The 21,543-nt window shown below is 34.6% G+C and overlaps 1 protein-coding gene and 1 pseudogene across 2 annotated transcripts; one reads left to right on the top strand and one right to left on the bottom strand.

Moving 5' to 3' along the window:
* Positions 1-3,905: 3,905 nt before the first annotated feature.
* Positions 3,906-6,603, top strand: LOC117907469 (annotated as a pseudogene).
* A 131-nt stretch (positions 6,604-6,734) lies between these two features.
* LOC117907468 (ras-related protein Rab7) lies at positions 6,735-21,014 on the bottom strand. Of its 2 annotated transcripts, none has more exons than XM_034821014.1 (7): positions 20,753-21,014; positions 20,573-20,599; positions 19,856-19,955; positions 19,605-19,751; positions 12,522-12,602; positions 12,303-12,448; positions 6,735-7,109 (listed from the first exon to the last, which is right to left on the bottom strand). In XM_034821014.1, the coding sequence occupies exons 1-7, from the start codon at positions 20,803-20,805 to the stop codon at positions 7,046-7,048; spliced, it is 618 nt and encodes a 205-aa protein (XP_034676905.1). In that variant the 5' UTR covers positions 20,806-21,014; the 3' UTR covers positions 6,735-7,045. The 2 variants fall into 2 exon arrangements, with proteins under 2 accessions (XP_034676905.1, XP_034676906.1); XM_034821015.1 differs by having other exon boundaries at positions 20,757-20,837.
* Positions 21,015-21,543: the final 529 nt, after the last annotated feature.

Raw genomic sequence — 21,543 nt, 5'->3', positions numbered from 1 at the left:
TCTACTGTTGGTCAAAATCTAATTCCCCTCTCCTCCCCTTTTTCTCATTTTAATCAAACCGTTAATCTAATTAATCAATTCTCCAATCCAATTCGTTGATCTACTAGTTCAATACTGGTCAATGTTGCTTAAAATGGCTCAATTTTTTTTTTAAAAGTTAACCCACTAGTCTAATCAATCAATTCTCTAATATGTCTAATTGGTCCTATTAGGACCCTAGATCTCTTCATTCCCATACTCTGAATCGTGTAGGTGCATGCAAACTATCCTAAGCCTTTAGATCCTATGTAACGAAAGCAAAAAAATCAAAATTTTAGCATTCTCCTTGTCTAGCAAGTTTCATTATAAGCTCTTTTAAGGTGAAACATTTTTCCACCGGGTGGCTAACAATTCAGTGGTAACGATAGTAGTCAGATCATCAACGCAACCCATTTCTTTCGGGCACTTGCACTCAAGTAGTTCAATAACTTTTTTCTAGAGCAAGTCTTCCAACATGCTAGGCACATTAGAGTCGGAAAAATGATATTTCTTCTCCTCCAACTCCTTCAAGGTGAGCCGACACCTCTCATTTTCTTGGTTGATGCAACCTCTTTTACCTCCTTTTTATCTCTTACCGAAATTTTAATGGGAGTCATATATACCATCATTGACTCCTGGACAGGTTTCTTTGAGGTCATGTCACCCATTTTCCCATCATTTATCTCCCTTTGTTGGTCGATGATAGGATCTTTCGTTACACCCATGGTTGGCTATTCTGAGTTCTATGTCATGTGCCCAAGTAGCCAATTCTTCGGAGGTGCAAGGTCGTATTCCTTGGAGGATATACAAAAGACCTCAATGCATTCCTTATATGCACATTTCCACAACTGACACCTCAGATAATCTATTCTTACAATCAAGACTTAAGGAACACCAATTATTGATGTAGTCAACAACTGACTCATCTTTCCATTGCTTTGTATTGGTAAGCTCCATCATGGTTATTGTTCATAAGGTGTTATAGAAGAGGTTGAGGAATTCACGCTCCATTTTATCACAATTGTCAATGCAAATCAAGTGCAAGGTCTATGAACCAATCAAAGGCATTCCCTTGGAGAGATCGAACAAATTGTTTTACCAATAGGTCACCTTCCATGCTTGCATTATTGCAAGTTTGGACAAAGTGGGAAACATGCTGCTTTGAATTTCCTTTTCCAATTGAATGATTGAAATTGTGGAGGTTGATAACCCACATGCATACATAAGTTATCAATCCTCTTGGTGTAAGGCTTAGAGTAAATGAGTGTACTTTATGAGGGTCCACCATACTACACTCTAATGGTGTTAGTTATCATGTCCTAAAGTTTTGGATAGACAGCGATGCCATCGAGGCAGATTCAACGGTTTGTCTCTCGACTTACACCAACTTAGACGCATGCGGTACATCACTTGGAGATGTGATTCCCAAGGGATGAGTGAGTCCTTAACTCAACTCAACTGTGTTTTGTGCTTGTGCTTTGACCTTGTTTATGAAAGAGGTTATTTGTAGATCTTTCTCCTATGTAGTCTTGGTGAGTTTATCGATGGCACAAGCCATTTCTACTAGTTGTTCTTCCACATATTTAGTGCCAGTAGCCATTACCAACATGGTCATCGAGAATAAAGAAGTGAAAAAAATAGAATGGTCAAAGGGATTGTTTTGCTTTAACTCCCCAATTGGTGAGCTAGTGGTTGAGCTAACATCAGCAATAGAGTATAGAGACTTATCCTCGAAGTCCTTCATTATTGAATGGTGTTTTCCTTACCATGAAAACTCTATCCCTTTGCCCCCAAAGAGGCCAAGGTGATGACTGGTTGGTAACTGTCACGCATCTCCATTTTTTTTAACAACGAGTGTCAATATCACATCTTAAGTTTGAGTATATCATTAAAAGCACCCTTCAACTAAGCAATTATATGTCATCTTGTATATGCCCAACTTTCTCATGCTTTCTTAGAGTTTTTTTTAATATATTTATAGGCATATTTCATGAATAATGATGACCTTGAAATCCTCTTGGGACATCTTGGATGTGAGGATGAAGGGTGAAGTAAACCGAAAAAATCAAAACTTCAAGGATTTCTCAAGTGCAATCTATGTTCAACCAATAGAATGTTTCTATTCTGCTCCATTAGTGTACAATGCTTTTAAGTAGGATCTCATCCCGCTACTCCACTCCCACTTGCACTTACACTTGTAATTACATTAAATGAATTAAAAATATAGAACTATATATATAAATGATATTTGATAAACAATAGACTAAAGTTTAATATGAATATAAAACTTATATTAAAGTTAACTACAATTGAAACTTAACTATCCATAATATGAAATTGAATAAACAGTTAACTATAATTTAATTTCAATACTATACTAAATTTAAAAACACTAAATAAATTACTAGTTTTTATTGAAAATGTACTAATTAGGTGATTTAAATATAATAGACATTTAAACTTACAATATAATGTTAGTAAATAAAATGAAGATTAAACAATGCATATAAATGAAATTCAATATATAAATACAAGTGAGTATAATTAATGTTTAATGTTAAACTATTATTAAAATTAAACTAATAATTTCAATCATTTAAATTATTAAATTTCTACTAATTAAATAATTTAAATTAAATTACATATATACCTTAAAACAATTTATCAACCTTGATTTAGAGTTAATCCACAACTTTAATATCAAATTCCCAAATTTATAAACTTTTGATAGCAATCACTAATAAAATTTGAGTAATAAGAGATCAAAAGAGCTTCAATTAAATTGTGATTGAAATTGATTAAAAATAAAGTATTTTTTAAAAGAATAAAAAAAAATTAAGCCAAAATAGTTATTGGATTTTCTTTTTAACGTTATAATTCATTTCTAACCATCGAACCAAAAGAACGTTTTTTCCAGTTGGGCACGTTTTCTCTTCTATGTCACCAAAAAATGGGAGTGGACAAAAACATCACCGATATATGGGCGATTGTTTGCTGGCTTAATCTCCACTCCACTTCATTTTGCGGTCAGCCGACATCCAAAATTTCCGCAATATTTCTATAATATATCGTAAAATTTTTGTCGTCAGTTTGAGCTACCTAAATTTCTTGCACCCCGTACACACAAAACATCCGTACATGCTGAATTACTATAATCATTTTGCTCTTTGCTTTCTGCATGCAATTCAAGGGTTACCCTCAAACCTAACTTTCTTCCACACGTAAGAAAAAGGAACCACGACCAATCTATACACCTAACTATTATTAACATTTCTTCTGAGTCTTCAACTAAAAATTTAATCATTAGTAAATCTCCCAAAAAAAAAAAGAAACGTTTATTTTAACCATAACAATCACTCACAAATAAACTAGACAAATTGATAAAACTTATTATTTAATTAATTTTTAAGCTTTTTAAGTGTTAAAGTTATCTAATAACCTAAAATTTTGGATTAAATAGGCTGATTTGTTCGGAATTTTATATATATTTTCCAATTTTTTCTTCCAAGTTTTTTGCCTGGATTTAGCCTTGGTCATGTACATATTTAGCAGCAGTCATGTATACAATTCAATGAGTCAGTTATGGACGCTGAATCTAAGCAGAAGACTGGACAGTGGCTTGCAAAACATTACTGCCTATCGTAGGATAGTCAGTTATGGAGGCTGAATTTAAGCAGAAGACTGGACAGTGATTTGCAAAGCATTTCTGCACGTCATAGGATAGCTATCAGCTGGTGATACTTTTTTTTCTTGTGAAATTCTTGTCAATTGGACTGTTGGTTGGTGGGGCAGTAACCAGAAGTCAAGTATCAAAGAGGAAAGGAGTCCAAGGAAATGAGAAATCTGTCACATTTTCTTATAAATACTTCAGAAGGCTCAAATATGAAGTTTTATCTCACCACCTGCATCTCAGTCAATGCAACGAAGCAGGAAAGAAGCCATGGGGTTGAAGAAGATGGGTTTTTTCTTGAAGTTGCTTGTGCTTGTGCTTATGAGTGGAATGCTTGTTTGCAGTGTCCAAGGAGACGCCCACTACTATGACTTTGTTGTGAGTATTACCTTAACACTTGCCTGCTTTGATCAGAATCCAAGGTCTTTGTTGCTACTCACATTGTACATTGCCTCTTTTTTGATGTCCTGTAGCTGAAGAATCCAATTTCACAAGGCTGTGCAGCACAAAAAGCATGCTGACTGTGAATGAAAGCTTTCCAGGGCCAGTCATTCGGATTCACAGAGGCGATACAGTCTACGTAAACGTGCAGAATGAAGGCGATTATGGTGTCACTATTCATTGGTAATGACAGTTCTTTAGCTACTCTTTACAAATGAAGGAACTAACTATTTATTTATATGAGTAAGCTCACGAACAAATAATAAGAAAGGGGAAATTGTTAGGCATGGAGTGGAGCAAACAAGGAATCCATGGTCGGACGGCCCAGAATACATCACACAGTGCAGCATTCAACCAAGAACAAACTTCACATACGAGGTGATATTGGGTAAAGATCAGGAAGGAACTCTTTGGTGGCATGCCCACAGTAACTGGACAAGGGCCACTGTCCATGGTGCTATTGTTGTTTTGCCAGCTGAAGGAACCACCTATCCATATCCCAAGCCTGATGCTGAAGAAGTTATTGTGCTTGGTAACTCTGCAAATATTTTTTACTACAATGGATTTCTAGTCTTGAGAAGTAGGTCGGGGAATTGAGAGTCCATGTGATTTTGTTTACTTTGGAAAATTAGGTAAGGGACCCAAGAGCCTTATGTGGAACAAGCGAGGATGAGAACAAAAAGCACTATTCTTTCAACAGAAAAAAAAAAAAAGATGGGCCATAACTAGCTAGTACCATGAGAATGATTTTTTTTTTTCTATTAAACTACAATGAATGGAATGGATTAATTCCGGATATTTAGGTGTTGATCTTACTATTTTCTTATTGCAGCATCTTGGTTCACTGGAGATGTGAACTTGCTGGTTCAGGAGGCTCTGCTCCAAAATTCCACTTCATCTACTCCGGTATCAGATGCTTACACCATCAACGGCCAGCCAGGAGATTTTGCAGCATGCTCCAACGGTACCTCAACATACAACTAGCAAATAAATGTATCCTGCGTATGAAGAGTTACAAGCACCAACATCTATTGATCTTCATGACTAATTTGTTGCAGGAACAACATATCGTTTACTGGTGGATTATGGCAAGACCTATCTTCTTCGCATAGTGAATGCAATCATGAACTCGGAAACCTTCTTCGCCATATCCGGCCACAACCTCACTGTTGTTGGCACCGACGGAACCTACACCAAACCATTTGTCACCAGTTTCATAATGATCACCCCGGGACAAACCATGGATGTCCTGGTCACAATGGACCAGGCTCCAAGTTACTATTACATGGCTGCCAGGCAGTTTGTATCTGAAAATCCTGAAGTTCCCGACTTCGATGATTCAAATGTTACTGCAATTATTCAATATAGAGGCAACTACACACCCCCGGCCGCACCTTCCTTTCCAGCCAACCTTCCTGCTTACCACCAATTGGGGGTTGCATACAGCTTTTTGTCCCAGTTTCGGAGCTTAGCAAGCCCAGAGCACCCAGTGAATGTGCCTCTAGATATAACTACTAGAATGTACATCACAGTGGCAATGAATTCAGTGGTCTATGAAGATGAGGGGACAACAGGGACTTACATAGCTTCAAGCTTGAACAACATTAGTTTTCTGAACCCCGAGATGGATGTGCTGCAAGCCTACTACAGGTACTCCACTGTGTTTTTTATTTCTCTTTTCTTTTCTTTTTTTCAGTCTTTTTTTTTCCTGGATTATTGTTTATGATGGTCTCCAAATGAGGGTTTATTACAGGCATGTTGGTGGAGTTTATACCACAGATTTCCCAGACCATCCGTCCTACTATTTTAACTTCACCGGGTACGATATGCCTTCCGATGTAACAATGCAGGCGACTAAGGTGAAGGTCCTCAACTACAATGAATCAGTGGAGATCATATTCCAGGGAACTAATCTGCAGTATACACCCGAAGATCATCCACTGCATCTACATGGTTATACCTTTTATGTGATTGGGTCAGGTTATGGAGTTTTCGACAATGAGACTGATCCCCAAGGGTTTAATTTGGTTGACCCACCTGAACGGAACACCGTTACAGTTCCTCAGAATGGATGGGTTGCCCTCAGATTTGTAGCAAATAATCCTGGTGGGTGTATTCTTCAGGACTATACAAGTATACTATAAAAACCGATGTTGATCATTGGAACTGATAAGGATGGTTGCATGCAGGTGTATGGCTATGGCACTGTCATTTGGATCGACATCTCACCTGGGGTATGGACACTGTTTCATAGTGAAGGACGGCGGCACGCCTGAGACCAGTATCCTTCCACCTCCTGCATACATGCCGCCATGCCAAGATCCATCCCCAATTGTGCTGGAAGATTTCAGTGATTCAGTAAAAGCCTGGTGAAAGAAGGCTAGCGTTTTACCAGTTCAACTAATAGGTCTGCAAATAATCAGAACTCTGTTTCCTATATGGAAAACTTGAAATCAATTCATATTATTTCAGTACATGGAACATCCCCAGATTTTCTAAGTAAAACAAAGCTTCCCATGCAATCTCAAAGAATAGGAGTTCGATTACATGTAATTCGATCCAACTAAAACTCCACAAGTTAAATAAACCGTACAGAAAATACATATTGAGCTTAAAAGCAATGATTTTTCCTACTAAAAATGGATCTCAATTCCGAACCACAGATGAAAATGATTCCTGGTGAATGAATCCAATGGGGCTTTCTACTCTACAATTTTAAGTACTAAAGCTCATGTTCAGCAAAATAAAGACTGCTTTCTTCTAAAGTGGCAACACAAGACAACAGCTCAAACATTTCAAAGGCAAAAAATGACTATAAATCACAACAAATGAAAAAACGAAAAAAAAAAAAAAGACAAATTGAAGAAATAGGGAACAATCAGGTGGGACCGAGTCGGCATCATTCCATATTCAAGTTCAGCATGCACAACCGCCTCCTTGCTCAGTTTCAGAAACTGCCTCAGGGATGCCCTGGAAATAGCTGCTTATATACATTTAAGAAAGAAAAAAAGGCCCATATGTCGATTCAGTGATTCTCATTACGCCATATAAAATCGTTTTAACACTAAAAAGAAATGGTAGAAACAAGTATGTAGAGATATATTTGGGGGAAATCGATTCTGCAATATTATAACAAAGAATAAAGAATCTATTAAACCAATAAAAACACAGACAAGCAATGGGCAACATCATCCTAAGTCACTCTTGAACATTATAGACAAACAAGTTAGAATCAGCTTTAAACTATAATCAGCACAAAAAATGGTTACTTATTAACCATAATTAATATTATGTTCTGCTAAAAGACCAGAGGTCCAACCTGGCAAATACAATAAAAAGCACCACGAGAAAGCAAACCCCACCAACATAATACCATCCAAAGAATCTGATAAAGACAAATTTCCCTGCCTTAGAGGATCTCTGGACTAATGAAACAAAGCCACAATAAGGAGAGCTTTCAGCTAACACAAACAACACCCCTTCAAAGATGCTTTTGGTTACACTCCTTCCAAATGCACCAAAACAGATTTTAAAAAAAACGAAAGAAAAGTAGTATTTTCGCCTTCCTTTCTCAAAGCTGCACCAACTAACAAAGTGGTCCTTCATAAAACAAAGAAAAACCCAGAAAATCTCTAAGATGGAAAAAAGTAACACCACAGCAATGGAGCCAGTAGAGACTCCATGTGCCAAGGATAAAAGCAATGTCAGTTAACCAAAACACATCTTCTCATCAACTGATCCATGGCAAGGATCTTACTTAAGTTACTTCATACTACCTCCCGTACGAAAATGCACACCTTGAATTGAACCCTAGGAACCCAAACCTTCAAAGCTGGAAAACAAACAGAATGCCTAAAAGAAGCACCTAGAAGAGAAACTTCTACAACAGAGTATCCCCCTTGGCCTCCCTAATGCATAAGTTGTTAATGAGATGAGCGTTATAAGAAACCCCTACCACTAATTCCCAATCATAAGAGCTCCTAATGGAACACAAACTCTAGTTCCCATGATCCACATCCAAATTCCAACTACCAACAACCTTAAGGTCTGTTTACAAATTATTCTTGAACATCAAAATTTCACCAAGATCTTAAACTAATTCGTCTGCAGATACTCAACCTTAAACCATCTGGATAAAGAGATCCAACATATTCTAATTTCAAAAACACATTTGGCAAATTTTTGACTGGACAAATTTCTTTGATAATTTTTTCTGAAAACATGATGATTTTTTAAAACAAATTTGAGTTATTTTCATGTGGTTTTTATAGTGTTCTGAAAGACAACGGGAAACATAAAGAATAGGCTGAGAATTTTTGCATTGTACATAAATGCATAATGATTTCACTTAGAATAAGACAAGAAAAATGTTTTTCATCTTTGAGTTCTTAAACTGAATTTTGTTGCTAAAAACAATTGAGAACTATTTTTAAGAACTATTCTCAAAAATAATTTTTTGAAAATTGTTTTAAAAAACTTCACCAAACAAACCTTTCACTTCTCTATTGGCTGCTAATGAATAAATTCATGAAGAATAATACTTGAGAGTTGTTTACCTGCACCAAACATGACATAACTCTGGCACCACTTAATGCAACAAGTATATAAAAACATGGTTGAGTAACAAATAAAATGCAGCATCTTCTAAAACTTGTAGATTTATTAAAGAATATACCAAAAACTAGGTATCTAGAGTGTTGTTGATTCCATAGAACAAGAAAGAAGATCACCTTATTACGATCATAAATGATTTAATCATCTTAAAAAACCATAAAAAATAAATAAGAAACATCTAATGATCCTACCATTAGGGTTTTTTCTTAGTTTCTTTTTCCATCCAGCTATTTGGTTGTGCTGGCTGTCTTAGTGATGCAACCTGATGCATGAGGATGATCACTTCTGTGTAATTCCCAATTTTTAGATTTCACATTTCTAAATTTCTCATCCCTATACTTGTATCATGCTAAAATTAAAGAAAGGCAGGAGAAAATAATTCTTTTCTTATTCCTTCTAAGGTTTGATACAGAGCTATATATTGAACAAAGCTTTTGACTCTAGAATCTAAAGAAAGAAACAGCAAATTTAACAAGGAAACAAATTAATCCCAGCAAAACCTTAGGATCTATAATATTGTACAACTATACAACACTTAAATATGGAAACTATATTACATGGTCAACAACCCAATTGCAATTCTTCCAACACTCCTCCTAAAGTTGGTGCAAAGATGTTTTGCATTCCCAGCTTGTCAGTCATTCGTTGAAATGCTAAACTTGGGAGTCCTTTAGTGAGAACATTGGCTAGTTGATTAGTAGTACAAATATATGGCATGCACACTTGACCACCATCCAACTTTTCCTTTATAAAATATCTGTCAACCTCCACATACTTGGTTCGATAGTGATGGGCTAGGTTGTGAGCTATATTGATGGCAAATTTATTATCACAATACAATATCATAGGTTCTTAAAATTTGATCTTGAGATCCCTAAGTAAGATCTTAATCCAAAGAAGTACAGAAATATCTTATGCAATAGTTCTAAATTCTGCTCTCGAACTTGAACAGTGTACAACTGATTATTTCTTACTTCTCCAAATGATAAGATTACCTCCCAAGAAAGTACAAAATCCCATAGTTGATCGTCTATTCACAATAGATCTCGCCTAGTCTCCATTTGTGTAGGCTTCTAACTTTAACTCTTTACCCTTCTTAAATAAGATAACCTTGTCAGAAGCTGCCTTCGAATATCTCAAAATCCAGTATGCAGCTTCTAAGTGGGGTCTAAGTGGAGCATGCATAAAGTGACTTACCATACTCGCAGCATATGCAATGTTTGGTCTTGTGAGTGACAAGTAAATTAGTTTTTCCACCATCTGTTGGTAGTTGCCTCAATCAATTAGTTGGCCTTCAGATTTCTCTCCTTGTCTGTGATTTTGTTCAATAGGTGTCTTAACTGGTTTACACCCAAGCATACTCATTTCCTTAAGTAAATCTTGTATGTACTTCTGTTGAGAAATTGATAATCCTTGCTTTGATCTAGCCACCTCAATTCTAAGGAAATATCAAAGCTTACCAAGTCCTTGATTTCAAATTCTTCAACTAAGTATGATTTCAACCCCATAATCTCTTCTTGGTCATCTCCAATGACAACAATATCATTGTCATACGCAATTAATGCTTTAAGTTTCCCTAGATGAAAGTTTTGATAAATAATGTGTGATCACCTTGGCTTTGATGGTAACCTCTCTACATCATAGCTTTAAAAAAACAGCAGAATCAAAGGATTTTGAACAGGTGAGGCCACTAATTCTGAAACTGAGATTTCTATTTGAAATATTTGTTGGTGCAAGGATTCATCATTGAGTATATCTTTCAGGAATGGAAATCTTTTATTGTTAAATTTTAACAATGAGTAGGGAATGGGTTGAGCTCTTCTTGTTTGTGCTTTAAGTGTTCCTTATATACAACCTACATACCTAGGTTTGGGCCCCCTCTTTTCAAGCACTAATTTAGTATATTCTTATTTGCCTAACAAGAAAAAATGGACTCGTATTAAAAACAAATTTATGACTACCCCTAAAAAGGTACAATTAAGTTTACATCTACAATTTCAGAATGCCTAATAGTGTGGCAGAAATAACAGAGGAGATCCAAAGGGCTTCTTAAGGGCCCTAGGAAACCAAGTGGAGGTCATCTGATTGGGTGGATTATAGTCACCAAGCTAAGCACAAGAGTGATTGAGATTAGGCAATGATGCTTTCGCACAGGGCTCTTTGTGGTAAACAGACAAGGAGATTTCCTAGAAAACAAAGGGTGGCATCTGGCACTCTAGACTATATTTGGCCTTTAGACTGGTGGATTGAATTCTAAAATCACTTAGAGAGAAACTCATTGGTCTCCTTAGAAAGCCATTTCGGCCATGTATAAGGTCAGATTCATTGTGGTGGTGGTGTGGGGGAGTGGCGGTGTGGGGGAGTGGCGGTGCGGGGTGTGTGCCTAATCCAATCTAATGATGAAAAGGGCCATCTCTTATTTTCATGTCAATTAACACACAACCATGAATTTTAGGCTAACTTTACAAGCCCCAATGTCAACAAAAATTGAGCTAGAAGAAACATGAGATCTTCACATAGAAAGGTCACTAAGATTTCAAGCACTTAAATTATTAGCAAATTAGGCTTAATTTAACTAAATGGATCTAAGAAATATTTACCATTACAACATGAAAATCTGAGCAAAATGGCAACATGGGCCCATGCATAGCTACATCACGTGTTATGCAGTAACAGTTAAAATACATGAACACTTCATTAAAACAAATGAGAAAAATCTTTTGCTTAAGTACCCTTCACTCTTTCTAAGATCCTAGACCCTCTCGAAAGAACCTGCTTGTTGAAAAATTTGTTCACTTTGTAGAAAACAGCCATAGGCTGGAATGATCTTAACCCTACATAATCAAATTTGAGAAGACAAAGAAAGACGGGAATCATTGAAGAAATGGAAAAAAAAACCAGGACGATCAATGCACCCAATACTTAAATGAGAGTGCAAAAGGTGGCATGCTCTCTCAGTTAGGACCAAAGATGCCAACAACCCTGGCTACGCAACATGGCCCATGAAAAAAAAAATGCCTTCAGATCAACTTGAACAAGAAGCTTCAAAAGTCCTGGTGTTCTGAAACATCAAACCTGAAGAAGGCTCAAAACACCCAGATCACTATGACCTCATGAAATTCCATGTGAACCACTTACATGGAAATCATAACAAAATTAAATTTCATCAAAAATGGTGATAGTTAACCCTCCGTATGTGACTAGAACTTTATATACTCAACCACTTGCACCAAAATAAAGAGAATATTTTCTAGCAAATAAGAAAGAAATGGTTCTGGCTTGTACATACACTGCCAAGAATCATGCTTGAACAATAACTAGTGTAATTTTGGAGCACAATCTCCAATTTAATGGATGAATAACTAGCATATACTTACTTCCCAGCTATCATAAACCAATATAGTTTTCCTATTGAAGTATAACAATCATGGACAGCACATAACACGATAGACACTCCTTTAATACAGATGAACCTAACATGTAAAAAAAACTGAGCAGCAATTATCACCTCCATGTCAGATCATTCCAAAGAACAAATCAGCCTTAAAGGTTAACTTACATGTCTTGTTCATGCTCATTGGCTAGGGCAGTTTTGGCAATACAAAGGAATGCAGCATCAACATTGTAATCCTCCTTTGCTGATGTTTCAAAGTAAGGAATGTTTCCTTTCGAAGCACACCAGTCCTCTGCTTTTTTCTTAGAAACCTGTATTCAAATAAATTAGGACCAGATGCAATAAATAACAAAATTAAAATAGGACAGTAACTATAGTCCTTACCACTCGACTATTTCCACCATCTATATCAATTTTGTTTCCCAATAATATAAAAGGAAATGTCTTGGGATCAGATGGATTTGCCTGGGACACAATGGAGATGGAAACCAATTCAGCATCCAAAAATAAAAAATAAAAAGAGATTATATCTAAAGCAAAGAAGTGCAAGTCATGAAGGCAATTCAATGCTAACTAAGAAATGGCAGTCGACAATGCACAAGGTCTACATTTTAAATAACCACTATTTACTGTAAATCTGCCTCTGGAATTCAGTGAACCAGAAAACATGGTAAGAAGACCATAATACAGTTAGTGACTCAAGCTAGCCAAGATTTTCCTACAAATCACTGTCAGAAATCATGTTGTGTTGGTACACATTTTTCCTAAATAGAATGACCTACAACCCCTAAAGCACTATTTCCCAGACTTCTGCTAGCACACACAAACCTTCTGACACTAAAATACTGGCCATTACAACATAATTCAGAAAAAAGCAATAGTAATCCTTGACAAATCTGCTTCTAGACTCTTTTACATACATCAAAAAGAAAAAAGAATCATACATTAGAAAACAATGGGAAAAGCATAAAATCAGAACATGAAACAGGCAACACATAATGGTAATACACCATATATCATGTCAAACTCTTGCAAACCATTAGATCATTCATTAGTTGAAATCCTGAAGCAAATGGTACCATTGAACAAAAAAAATTGTAATTTAAATACCTATTTTTCCATTGAACAAGTTTTCATGAAGTTGTCAGTCTAAACAAGCAAACAAAAAAAAGTGCAAAACAAAAAAAAAATAATAAGAAACTGGGAAGCCACAGACAACAGCACTCCCCCTCAGGAACAGGAGGAGGCTTGAGATTCAAGTCCTGAGCTTACCCAATGCATGGTAGGTTTTCAGAAGGGGATCATGTTTCTGTGATTTTCCCCCATCTTGCAAAGCATGTAGCAGGTTTTCATAACATCAAAAGTGAAAATAATTATGGTCAAACTATGGAGAGAAAAATCATCAGTTTCATTAACAAAGATATTAGACTCGGTTTAAGCCATTTACTACATATTATGGCCCCATTGACAATGAGTTTGAGTTTGGACCTTTGTCAAGGCTTTGAATAATAGATTGCCATAAGATAATAATTACGACATTTCAAAATATCCCTTGACTTATTAAAAGAAATGTCAATTTCACCATTTGCAACCTATGTAACTTGCCAAAACTGGTTGAAGAGTTGAGAATTCATAATTTCAGCATGATTTTCAGTTTTTAGTATGGTTGCAAAAAGGGACACAGTAGACCAAAATGAAGAAATTTAAAGAAGATTGACTATCAGGTCTACCAACAACAGCCCAAGATCACGTGTCAATTTATTGAACAAAGGAAGGCAATGGCAACATTTGAGTGGCAATAGAATCGTGTTATATGGATTTGTAGAGTAATATTTGTGTGACACTAAAGTCATGTTATATGTAGTTTGTTCCATGTTGATATAAGATCATAGCGAAATCTGGTCAAGCAAATACAACCCGTTTAATAATCATGTCATAGTCCTTTAATATGAATACAACCCATTTATTACACATGTAATATGACAAGATTTACATAACTTCTTTAATAAACAGGTCTGGTTCAGTCAGGATTTAATTTGACACTCACAACCCACTGACTTTTAACAACAATCTCTAATGGTCAATGGCCCCACTTCTACTGATCTTCTAGTGGTCATGAGAAAGTTAGATGTAATTCAAATTCTCTACTAAGACCACAACGCAATTGTTTAGAAGCCAGGCCCCAAGAGTCTCCATTCCTATCATTGTGAACCAAGTCCATGTATCTTATCCAATGATTTCATGGCAAAGCATGGTTTGATTCCAGGCCAAGCTGTGAGTAGTGCGGTAGTGGTTTTTAGTAGGCAGCTCTGCTATACACATCTAGCTCCACATCAAAAAATTCAGACAGACCTTGTCAAACTAATTGTTTGTATTGTGAACAAATTGTGAGAAGTTGCTTAATAATCATATTATTTGACATATTTTGTTTAACCAATTTAAGACTTTAAATTTACGTTAATTATACTTCAACATGTTTTCTCAAAAGACTTGTTTTCTAAGAGAATAAAAAAAAAAAAAAAAAAAAAAAAAAAAAAAACAGGAATATTTTTTTAGGAATCTTTTTTTTCTTTCTTTGCTCGGACTCGAACTTCAAACCTCCCAAGTCCCCACCCCAGCACCTTGCCACTTGAGCAAAGCCTCAAGGGCATGATTGATTCAAATATGTACGTATGTATAAATGTATGATATAAATATAATTTATTAACAAAAACTCTATTTTAAAAGATAATAAAATAAATATAATTTATTCATGAAAAGTTAAAACTCTTACGTTAAAAGAAAATCTTAAAATATACAACTATATGAATTAAATGATCTTACACAAGCCAATACAATCATTTCAACCTAACACAAATATCGAACAGGTCATATAAGAGTTCAGTTGTGATCGTGTCAACAGGAATTGACAATTAAATGGATCAAAATTGGAGGGAGTTTTCAACCTGAATGTAACTCATTTAACAAACAGGTTAAGTTGGTCGACATGATTATAACACAATCATGATTAAACTCAACCTGAATATGCTAACTTCATTTACTTTTTTAGGTCTTGTTTGCATGTAGTATTAAGAGTTATCATCCCCAGAGCAATAATATAAATGACACTGCAACTAATGAAAGGCAACCTTAAGGAAGCCACCTACAATCAAATAAGGGTATACCAGATCTTTTCAAAAAAAGAAAAGGAAAGGAAACAAAAAAAGAATGGAGAAATGAAGTTAAGGTAATAACCTATTAGGAATCTAATTCTTTTCCTAGAACTCCTCACCCTTCGAAATAATGGAATTAAAAGAAAATAAAAACTTCTTAGAGAATAAAATCATTAAATCATTCTCAAGTATAGATTCTTTTAGGAAATCGAAACTTTTTCAAAAAGTAGAAATTTTTTAAAAACTAGGAACTTTTAGAAAACATGGTTTTTGGAAAATAAAAACTTTTAAAAATAGAAAGTTCTAGTAAAGAAGATTCCATAATTTTAAGTAGGACTTAAATTAACATACTATTACTAGCTTGACTCCCAACAACTTAAATATATAAAAGATCACTAAAATATCATTTTCTTCCTTTTGTGAACATACGTCAAATGGTGAAATCAATAATAACAAACTTTATTTTCTAAATAATTGAGGTATAGTCAACAATTAGACTTATTAGGGAATAGGGAACTAGGTCATGCGACCATAGGTCTTTGTAGATGAAACCATTAGAAGACACAACTACATTGTCCCATGAGAACTTCAATGCCTTCATTTAAAGGTCACAACAATCTTCCACCATTTTGAGAGCACCAAGTAATGTACATATGCTACTTCAAAACATACTTCATGCCTGATTAAATTGGGCATGTTTGCTTATATTTCAACCAAGGATAGATTTCTTTTTTTCTTTGCACAAAGCTACCCTACATTATTCACATTATGTTCCAACAATGCACCAGTATTAGCCAAAAACCATGGCCATTTTGTGATATCTTATCCTCAAAATGTGAAAGATCTTATCAAGGATTAATAGAAACATTATGTTCCAACAATGCACCAGTATTAACCAAAAACCATGGCCATTTTGTGATATCTTATCCTCAAAATGTGAAAGATCTTATCAAGGATCAATAGAAAGAAAATGAAGGATGATCTATGATCTATCCTTCCATGATATTGATCCAAATGCTAGTCATAGCTTTGGTTCCAACTTGATTGCTCAACAACAGAATAGCCATCATGGTCCAAATATCTAAATAGAACTTGCTCTAGTTACATTATGTTCCACATGCGTGTTCCAAAGTTGTCTTTGAGGTGAAGGTGGGGTGGTAGAAAACAATTGTTTACAGATGGCTACATTTTAAGTTGTCTACCTATATTTTCAAAGGTGAAGCACCATATATAGTGTTGCAGCTGCAGCATCAGTATTCAATTTGATACCATGTCTTTGATTATGCTCGTTTAGAACAATTTTGTGTCCAAGAACTGGTAAATGATCCGATCAAGTTGTTAAGTGTTTTTATCATATATAAACAAATTTAGAAAAAGGCATGCTTATTAAATTTTAATAGGTAACTGATGATGTATACTAAATGGCCAAAAGGGGGCAAAAACTAGCACATAGGGAGAACACAAACAACCAAAGCAAGTGGATGAAAAAAGAGAAGAATGAGAAAAACAGAACAGCAAACAGCACCAAAAAGGACCACTTGTGCCCATCATATCCTCTCTATTTAGTCAAGAAGAGACAACACCCCTTCCACGAGTATCCATAATCTCATAAAAAAACAAGACAAAAGGAAGACACTTTAAGATTTAGTACCAAGAGCCTTACCCCTTCAAAGACCCTCCAATTCCTTTTCTTCCATCAAAGACAAAAATAACTGAGGTGGGATCTTAAAATTTCCCTTATAACTTCAATCACTTCTAGTTGTGATAGATAAGGTAAAGAAAACAAAAGATGGCTAGTATATATATCCTTATGCTAGGGTTCCTAGGCAATCATACGTAGAAAGAAGGCAATCACATCCTCAAACATGATAGATGCTGAAACTTTAATTAAAATTCTTCTTCTCAATTTGAAAGACTACATAGGTATACATAGACTCTTATTACCCTTCCCTAACACAACAACTTTCATAATTCCTTAGGAAAGATATAAGAAAGGATATTTAGACACTAAAACAAAATAAAAACTTTTTTTAATGAAATAAGAAGACTAAAAGAAATACAAACTTGACGAAACTTCAACCATTAACTAAAATTGAAACTTAACAAACTAATTATGGGAAGTCCCAAGATACATTTAAATAGTCATTAGTGTCCCAAATTAAGACTTGAGCATTGGAACTAGCCTGTCCCTCCTCTTGGAAGTCATCAAAGGATATTTCCACCTTATTCTCCATCAATAACATAGGAAAGTGCAGTTCTCCAAACTTTCCTTCTTTTCCATCAAACCGATGCTTCTTATTGAGGCAAAATCCAAAAAATAAGAGAAAGGGATGGAGCAAGAGAGAGAGAGAGAGATACAAACAAAAAGGGGAAAAAAACAAATGAGGATGAGCTTCCTAAGTTTATTGACAAAAAGAAGTTAAGGGTATTTAAGTAATTTTTCCTATTTGGATTATTTGGAGTCAAATTAGCAGTAATTACTTAGTGGAGTCTTATTAGAATTTAGAAAATCTTCTTTCATGGAATTGAACTTTTATTTTCTAAATTCTATACAAACTCAAATTACAAACTACTATTAAAGTTGACTTCAAAATAAACTAATTTTATAATATTACCCAAATACCCTCAACTTAGGATTTCTTTGTTCCCTCTCATTACCTTTGTGGGTAAACTTTGGAGGCTCATCCTAATCAAGAATGGTGCATGGAAGGTAACCCCTTTACCTCTAGGAAAGCAAATTGTGGGATGCCAATGGTTTGGGTTACCAAATATAAATCTAATAGAATACTGAAATGTTTAAAACTCAATTTATTGCAAAAAGCTACGAATCTTGTGGTAGACTACTTTGGGGACCATCTCACTGCTTACGTCTTTATCTAGCTTGATATCAAGAACGCATAAGAAAATATATATGCACCAACCTCCTTGTATGTTTCTAACAAGGCATCACATACAGTATGCAGATTAAAAAGGGCAGTGTTCAATAAGTTGAGTGTTGAAGTCAGGAAATGAGGGCAAAAAGTTATTAACATTAGATGACCCAATGATTGTGCAACAAAGAGAGGAAGGTGCTAGTACTTTACCAATGCATCTAGATTATTTAGGTTGCATCCTTTTTACACTTTCCTTTATTTCTTTTTTTTCATTATTAGAACAGCTTTTCAAAGAATAAGAAAAATGCCATTTCTAGAACATCAATGATATTTCAAATGAAAGACGTTAGTCATTTAATGGATTTTAAAGGAACGAAAGTAGAAAGGTGTAAAAGGACACTGCTATTACAAGGTGATCCTCTAGGTTGCTTAGGCAAGGCAAGGCCTAGGCAAAATGTCTCCAAAGAAGTGGCATCTAGGTAATTGCCTCAACCAAGTCACTAAGACAATGAGGGCAAACACAGTTTCAAAAAGAGGTGAGTTGTTGCTTTAAAAAACAGACCCAACGATGATAATTTCAATTTAATGAAGATCAAGAGTATAAACCTTCTCAAAGATGTTCACTCTAATTTTGTTTAGTTTTGAATTTCTTGATGTCTAGGAAACTGGATTGGACAAGGTGAACTTTTTATCTAAATAACCTTGACACTTTGTGTTATGTGGGATACAATATTTAATGTTTTAAACCATTATTATCATTTTGTTAATTCCCTAACATGACTTTAGGTACAAAAATTTAATAGTATTGACTATTGAAAGATATTAATATTATTAAAATGATGGTGAAATTGATATTTATATTATTTGAGTATGGAGAGTAGATAGATTACAATATATCCATTATTGAACTAACAATAATTTAGAAAATTAAAGACCCTATACTTATCAAGACATAAATACAATGAGAAATTCTTAAATAATAAAAAAAAAAAGGTAATAAAAACCTGATAGTAATATTCTTTAATTTCAAACCAGTTTAATTCACAGTTACTGGCTATATGTCATGAAATCCCAAAGACAAGTTTTATGAGGCCAACATTAATAGTTAGGAAAGAATTTCAAGCTAAAGTAATATGCAATTGACTTCTCTCCATATTACCGAACCTAAATGATAGGAATTACTTCAAACAGGAAAAGTAGATTGATATACGGCTGCTGTTTGATATCACAATTTATTTTTATTTCTTGTAAATGAGATGTAATGAACAACTTGATCCACACTTGGCCTTTATTTCATTAAGAAGATTGATAAAACAAGGCATAAGGATACAACAAGCGGAAAGAATATTCAAGAAAACACACACTGACCCAGCAGGTAGACAATTAGCAAAAGAATATCCACCAACAACAAGAAACAAAGGAATCAAGAAAGCATCATGAACCTGTTTGAGAAACTCCTCGTGCCAATTGTCAAGTGTATCAAATGACCTCATAACATTAACATCATAAACTAGAACACAGCAATCTGCTCCTCTATAAAATGCAACACCGAGACTCTGAAATCTTTCTTGCCCTGCTGTGTCCCATATCTACCCGGGGAAACATACCGTCATTTAACCAAAGCATATTCATTTACAATACTCTAAATAAAAGTATGCATCACATAAAAAGTAGCATTGAAACATAAACCCACTTGAAGAGTGACGAGTCGGTCATCAATTTGGAGCTCCTTTGTGACAAAATCGGCACCAATTGTAGCTTTGTATTGTTGACTGAACTTCTTATGTACATATCTAGATAAGCAGTTAAGAGCCACATATGCTAATCTTTTACTAAAGTGATGGCCTGGCCCAACTAGCCTTCTCCACCAAGACCAAGTAGCCAGATGCAGGCATCATTAAAAAACACCACTATGAAAAACACTCAGATCAGATTTTCCTTCCACATATCATATTTCTGCCTGCACTAATTAATTCTTGGATATGATTCTAAATCACTCAAGATCCATAATTTAGTGGACTAAACAACCAAATTAGTGGACTCAGAAGTTCAGTTCAGGAAACTTTAATCAGAAGTTTCCTAACTACCCTCCAAATATTATTGGATCAATAACAATGCACCGTTTTTTTTAATCACATGATTCAAGACGAAGAAGCAACAACAACCCATGCTTTAAAACATACATAACATAAATAACCAAAACCAGCAAGAGCTGCAAAAAATATTAGGTAAAAAAATAAATAAATAAATAAATATAAATAAAAAAAAAATCAAACTTCAAAATTGAAAACATAAATAAACAAAAAAAATTGAAAAAGAGACTATGTGCAGAAACACGGATTCAAAGAGCACAGAACCTAGAACACAGAAAGAAAATTCTCACAGATCAATCAATTACTAAAAAGGATACTGGTTCATCAAGGACGTCTTGCCGACCCTAACATTAACCAAGAAAAAAATTCAAAAAACCAAACGAGAAACAACGTTAGCGAATTTCGTAACCAAAATGTATACAATAAATAAATAAACAGAGCAAAACCCAGAATCTAAAAACTTCCAAATCAAAAATTAAACACAAAAAAAAAAGTACCCACTGTCGCCGAGAACAATGACCTTGAGCAATGTTCGTCTACGAGCGGACATGGCGAAAGAAGAATAAAAACCAAAAAAAAGAAGGAGAAAGATGGATTGAAAAAAAAAGCGAGAAAGAAAGCAAAAAGAGAAAAAGGGGAGAGAAAAGGCAGATGGGATGAAATAAATTATAGAAACAGAAAAAAGGGGCGCCAATTTCTCCAAAGTCTCTTTCTTTAATTAATTGAGTTCTGCCAAACAACACTACAGCACATTCCTCGACCCAGCCAGCGATGTACTTTCTCCTTCTTCTTCTTTTTCTTTTTTCCTATATATATATATATATATATATATATATTATATATATATATATATATATATATACATATAGTTTGGGTCTTAGACTCCTGCTCGGACATTCCGATGGCGACCGTCCTAATTTTTAAATTTTCATTTCATTCCAAATAGGAATCCAAAAATATATATAGCGATTTGAATTTCAAAAATAATTTTACTAAATATAAGGATAATTATGATATTTTCTTCAAAAATAATTAAATAAAAAATTATTTGCCTATTGTGTCTGTTTCGAATGAATGGAACTTGTGTAACGAGAATTTGATAGGAGTTACGAATTTTTATTTTTTTTTCACTTTTACATTATTATTGTTTTGTCTTACATCTCTCATTAATATATACTTATATATTCGAGACTTTGAGTACTTTCAATTTGATAATGAAAGTTATGACCATTGGTATAATTGAAAACAAAATTGTTAACCTAATCTCAAGCACCACTAGTGATTTTTA

This window comes from Vitis riparia, chromosome 18, assembly GCF_004353265.1.
Source record: "Vitis riparia cultivar Riparia Gloire de Montpellier isolate 1030 chromosome 18, EGFV_Vit.rip_1.0, whole genome shotgun sequence".
NCBI lineage: Eukaryota > Viridiplantae > Streptophyta > Magnoliopsida > Vitales > Vitaceae > Vitis > Vitis riparia.
Note: the sequence above shows the minus strand (reverse complement) of the source record. Positions and strands in the feature narration are given on the sequence as shown.

Excerpts from the sequence above, each read along its gene's own strand:
- LOC117907468 (XM_034821014.1), bottom strand. The coding sequence starts at position 20,805 with ATGTCCGCTCGTAGACGAACATTGCTCAAGGTCATTGTTCTCGGCGAC. Across the intron at positions 12,603-19,604 it reads ACGAGGAGTTTCTCAAACAG|GCAAATCCATCTGATCCCAA; the intron begins GTTCATGATGCT and ends ATTGTGTCCCAG. Across the intron at positions 12,449-12,521 it reads ATGGTGGAAATAGTCGAGTG|GTTTCTAAGAAAAAAGCAGA; the intron begins GTAAGGACTATA and ends ATTTGAATACAG.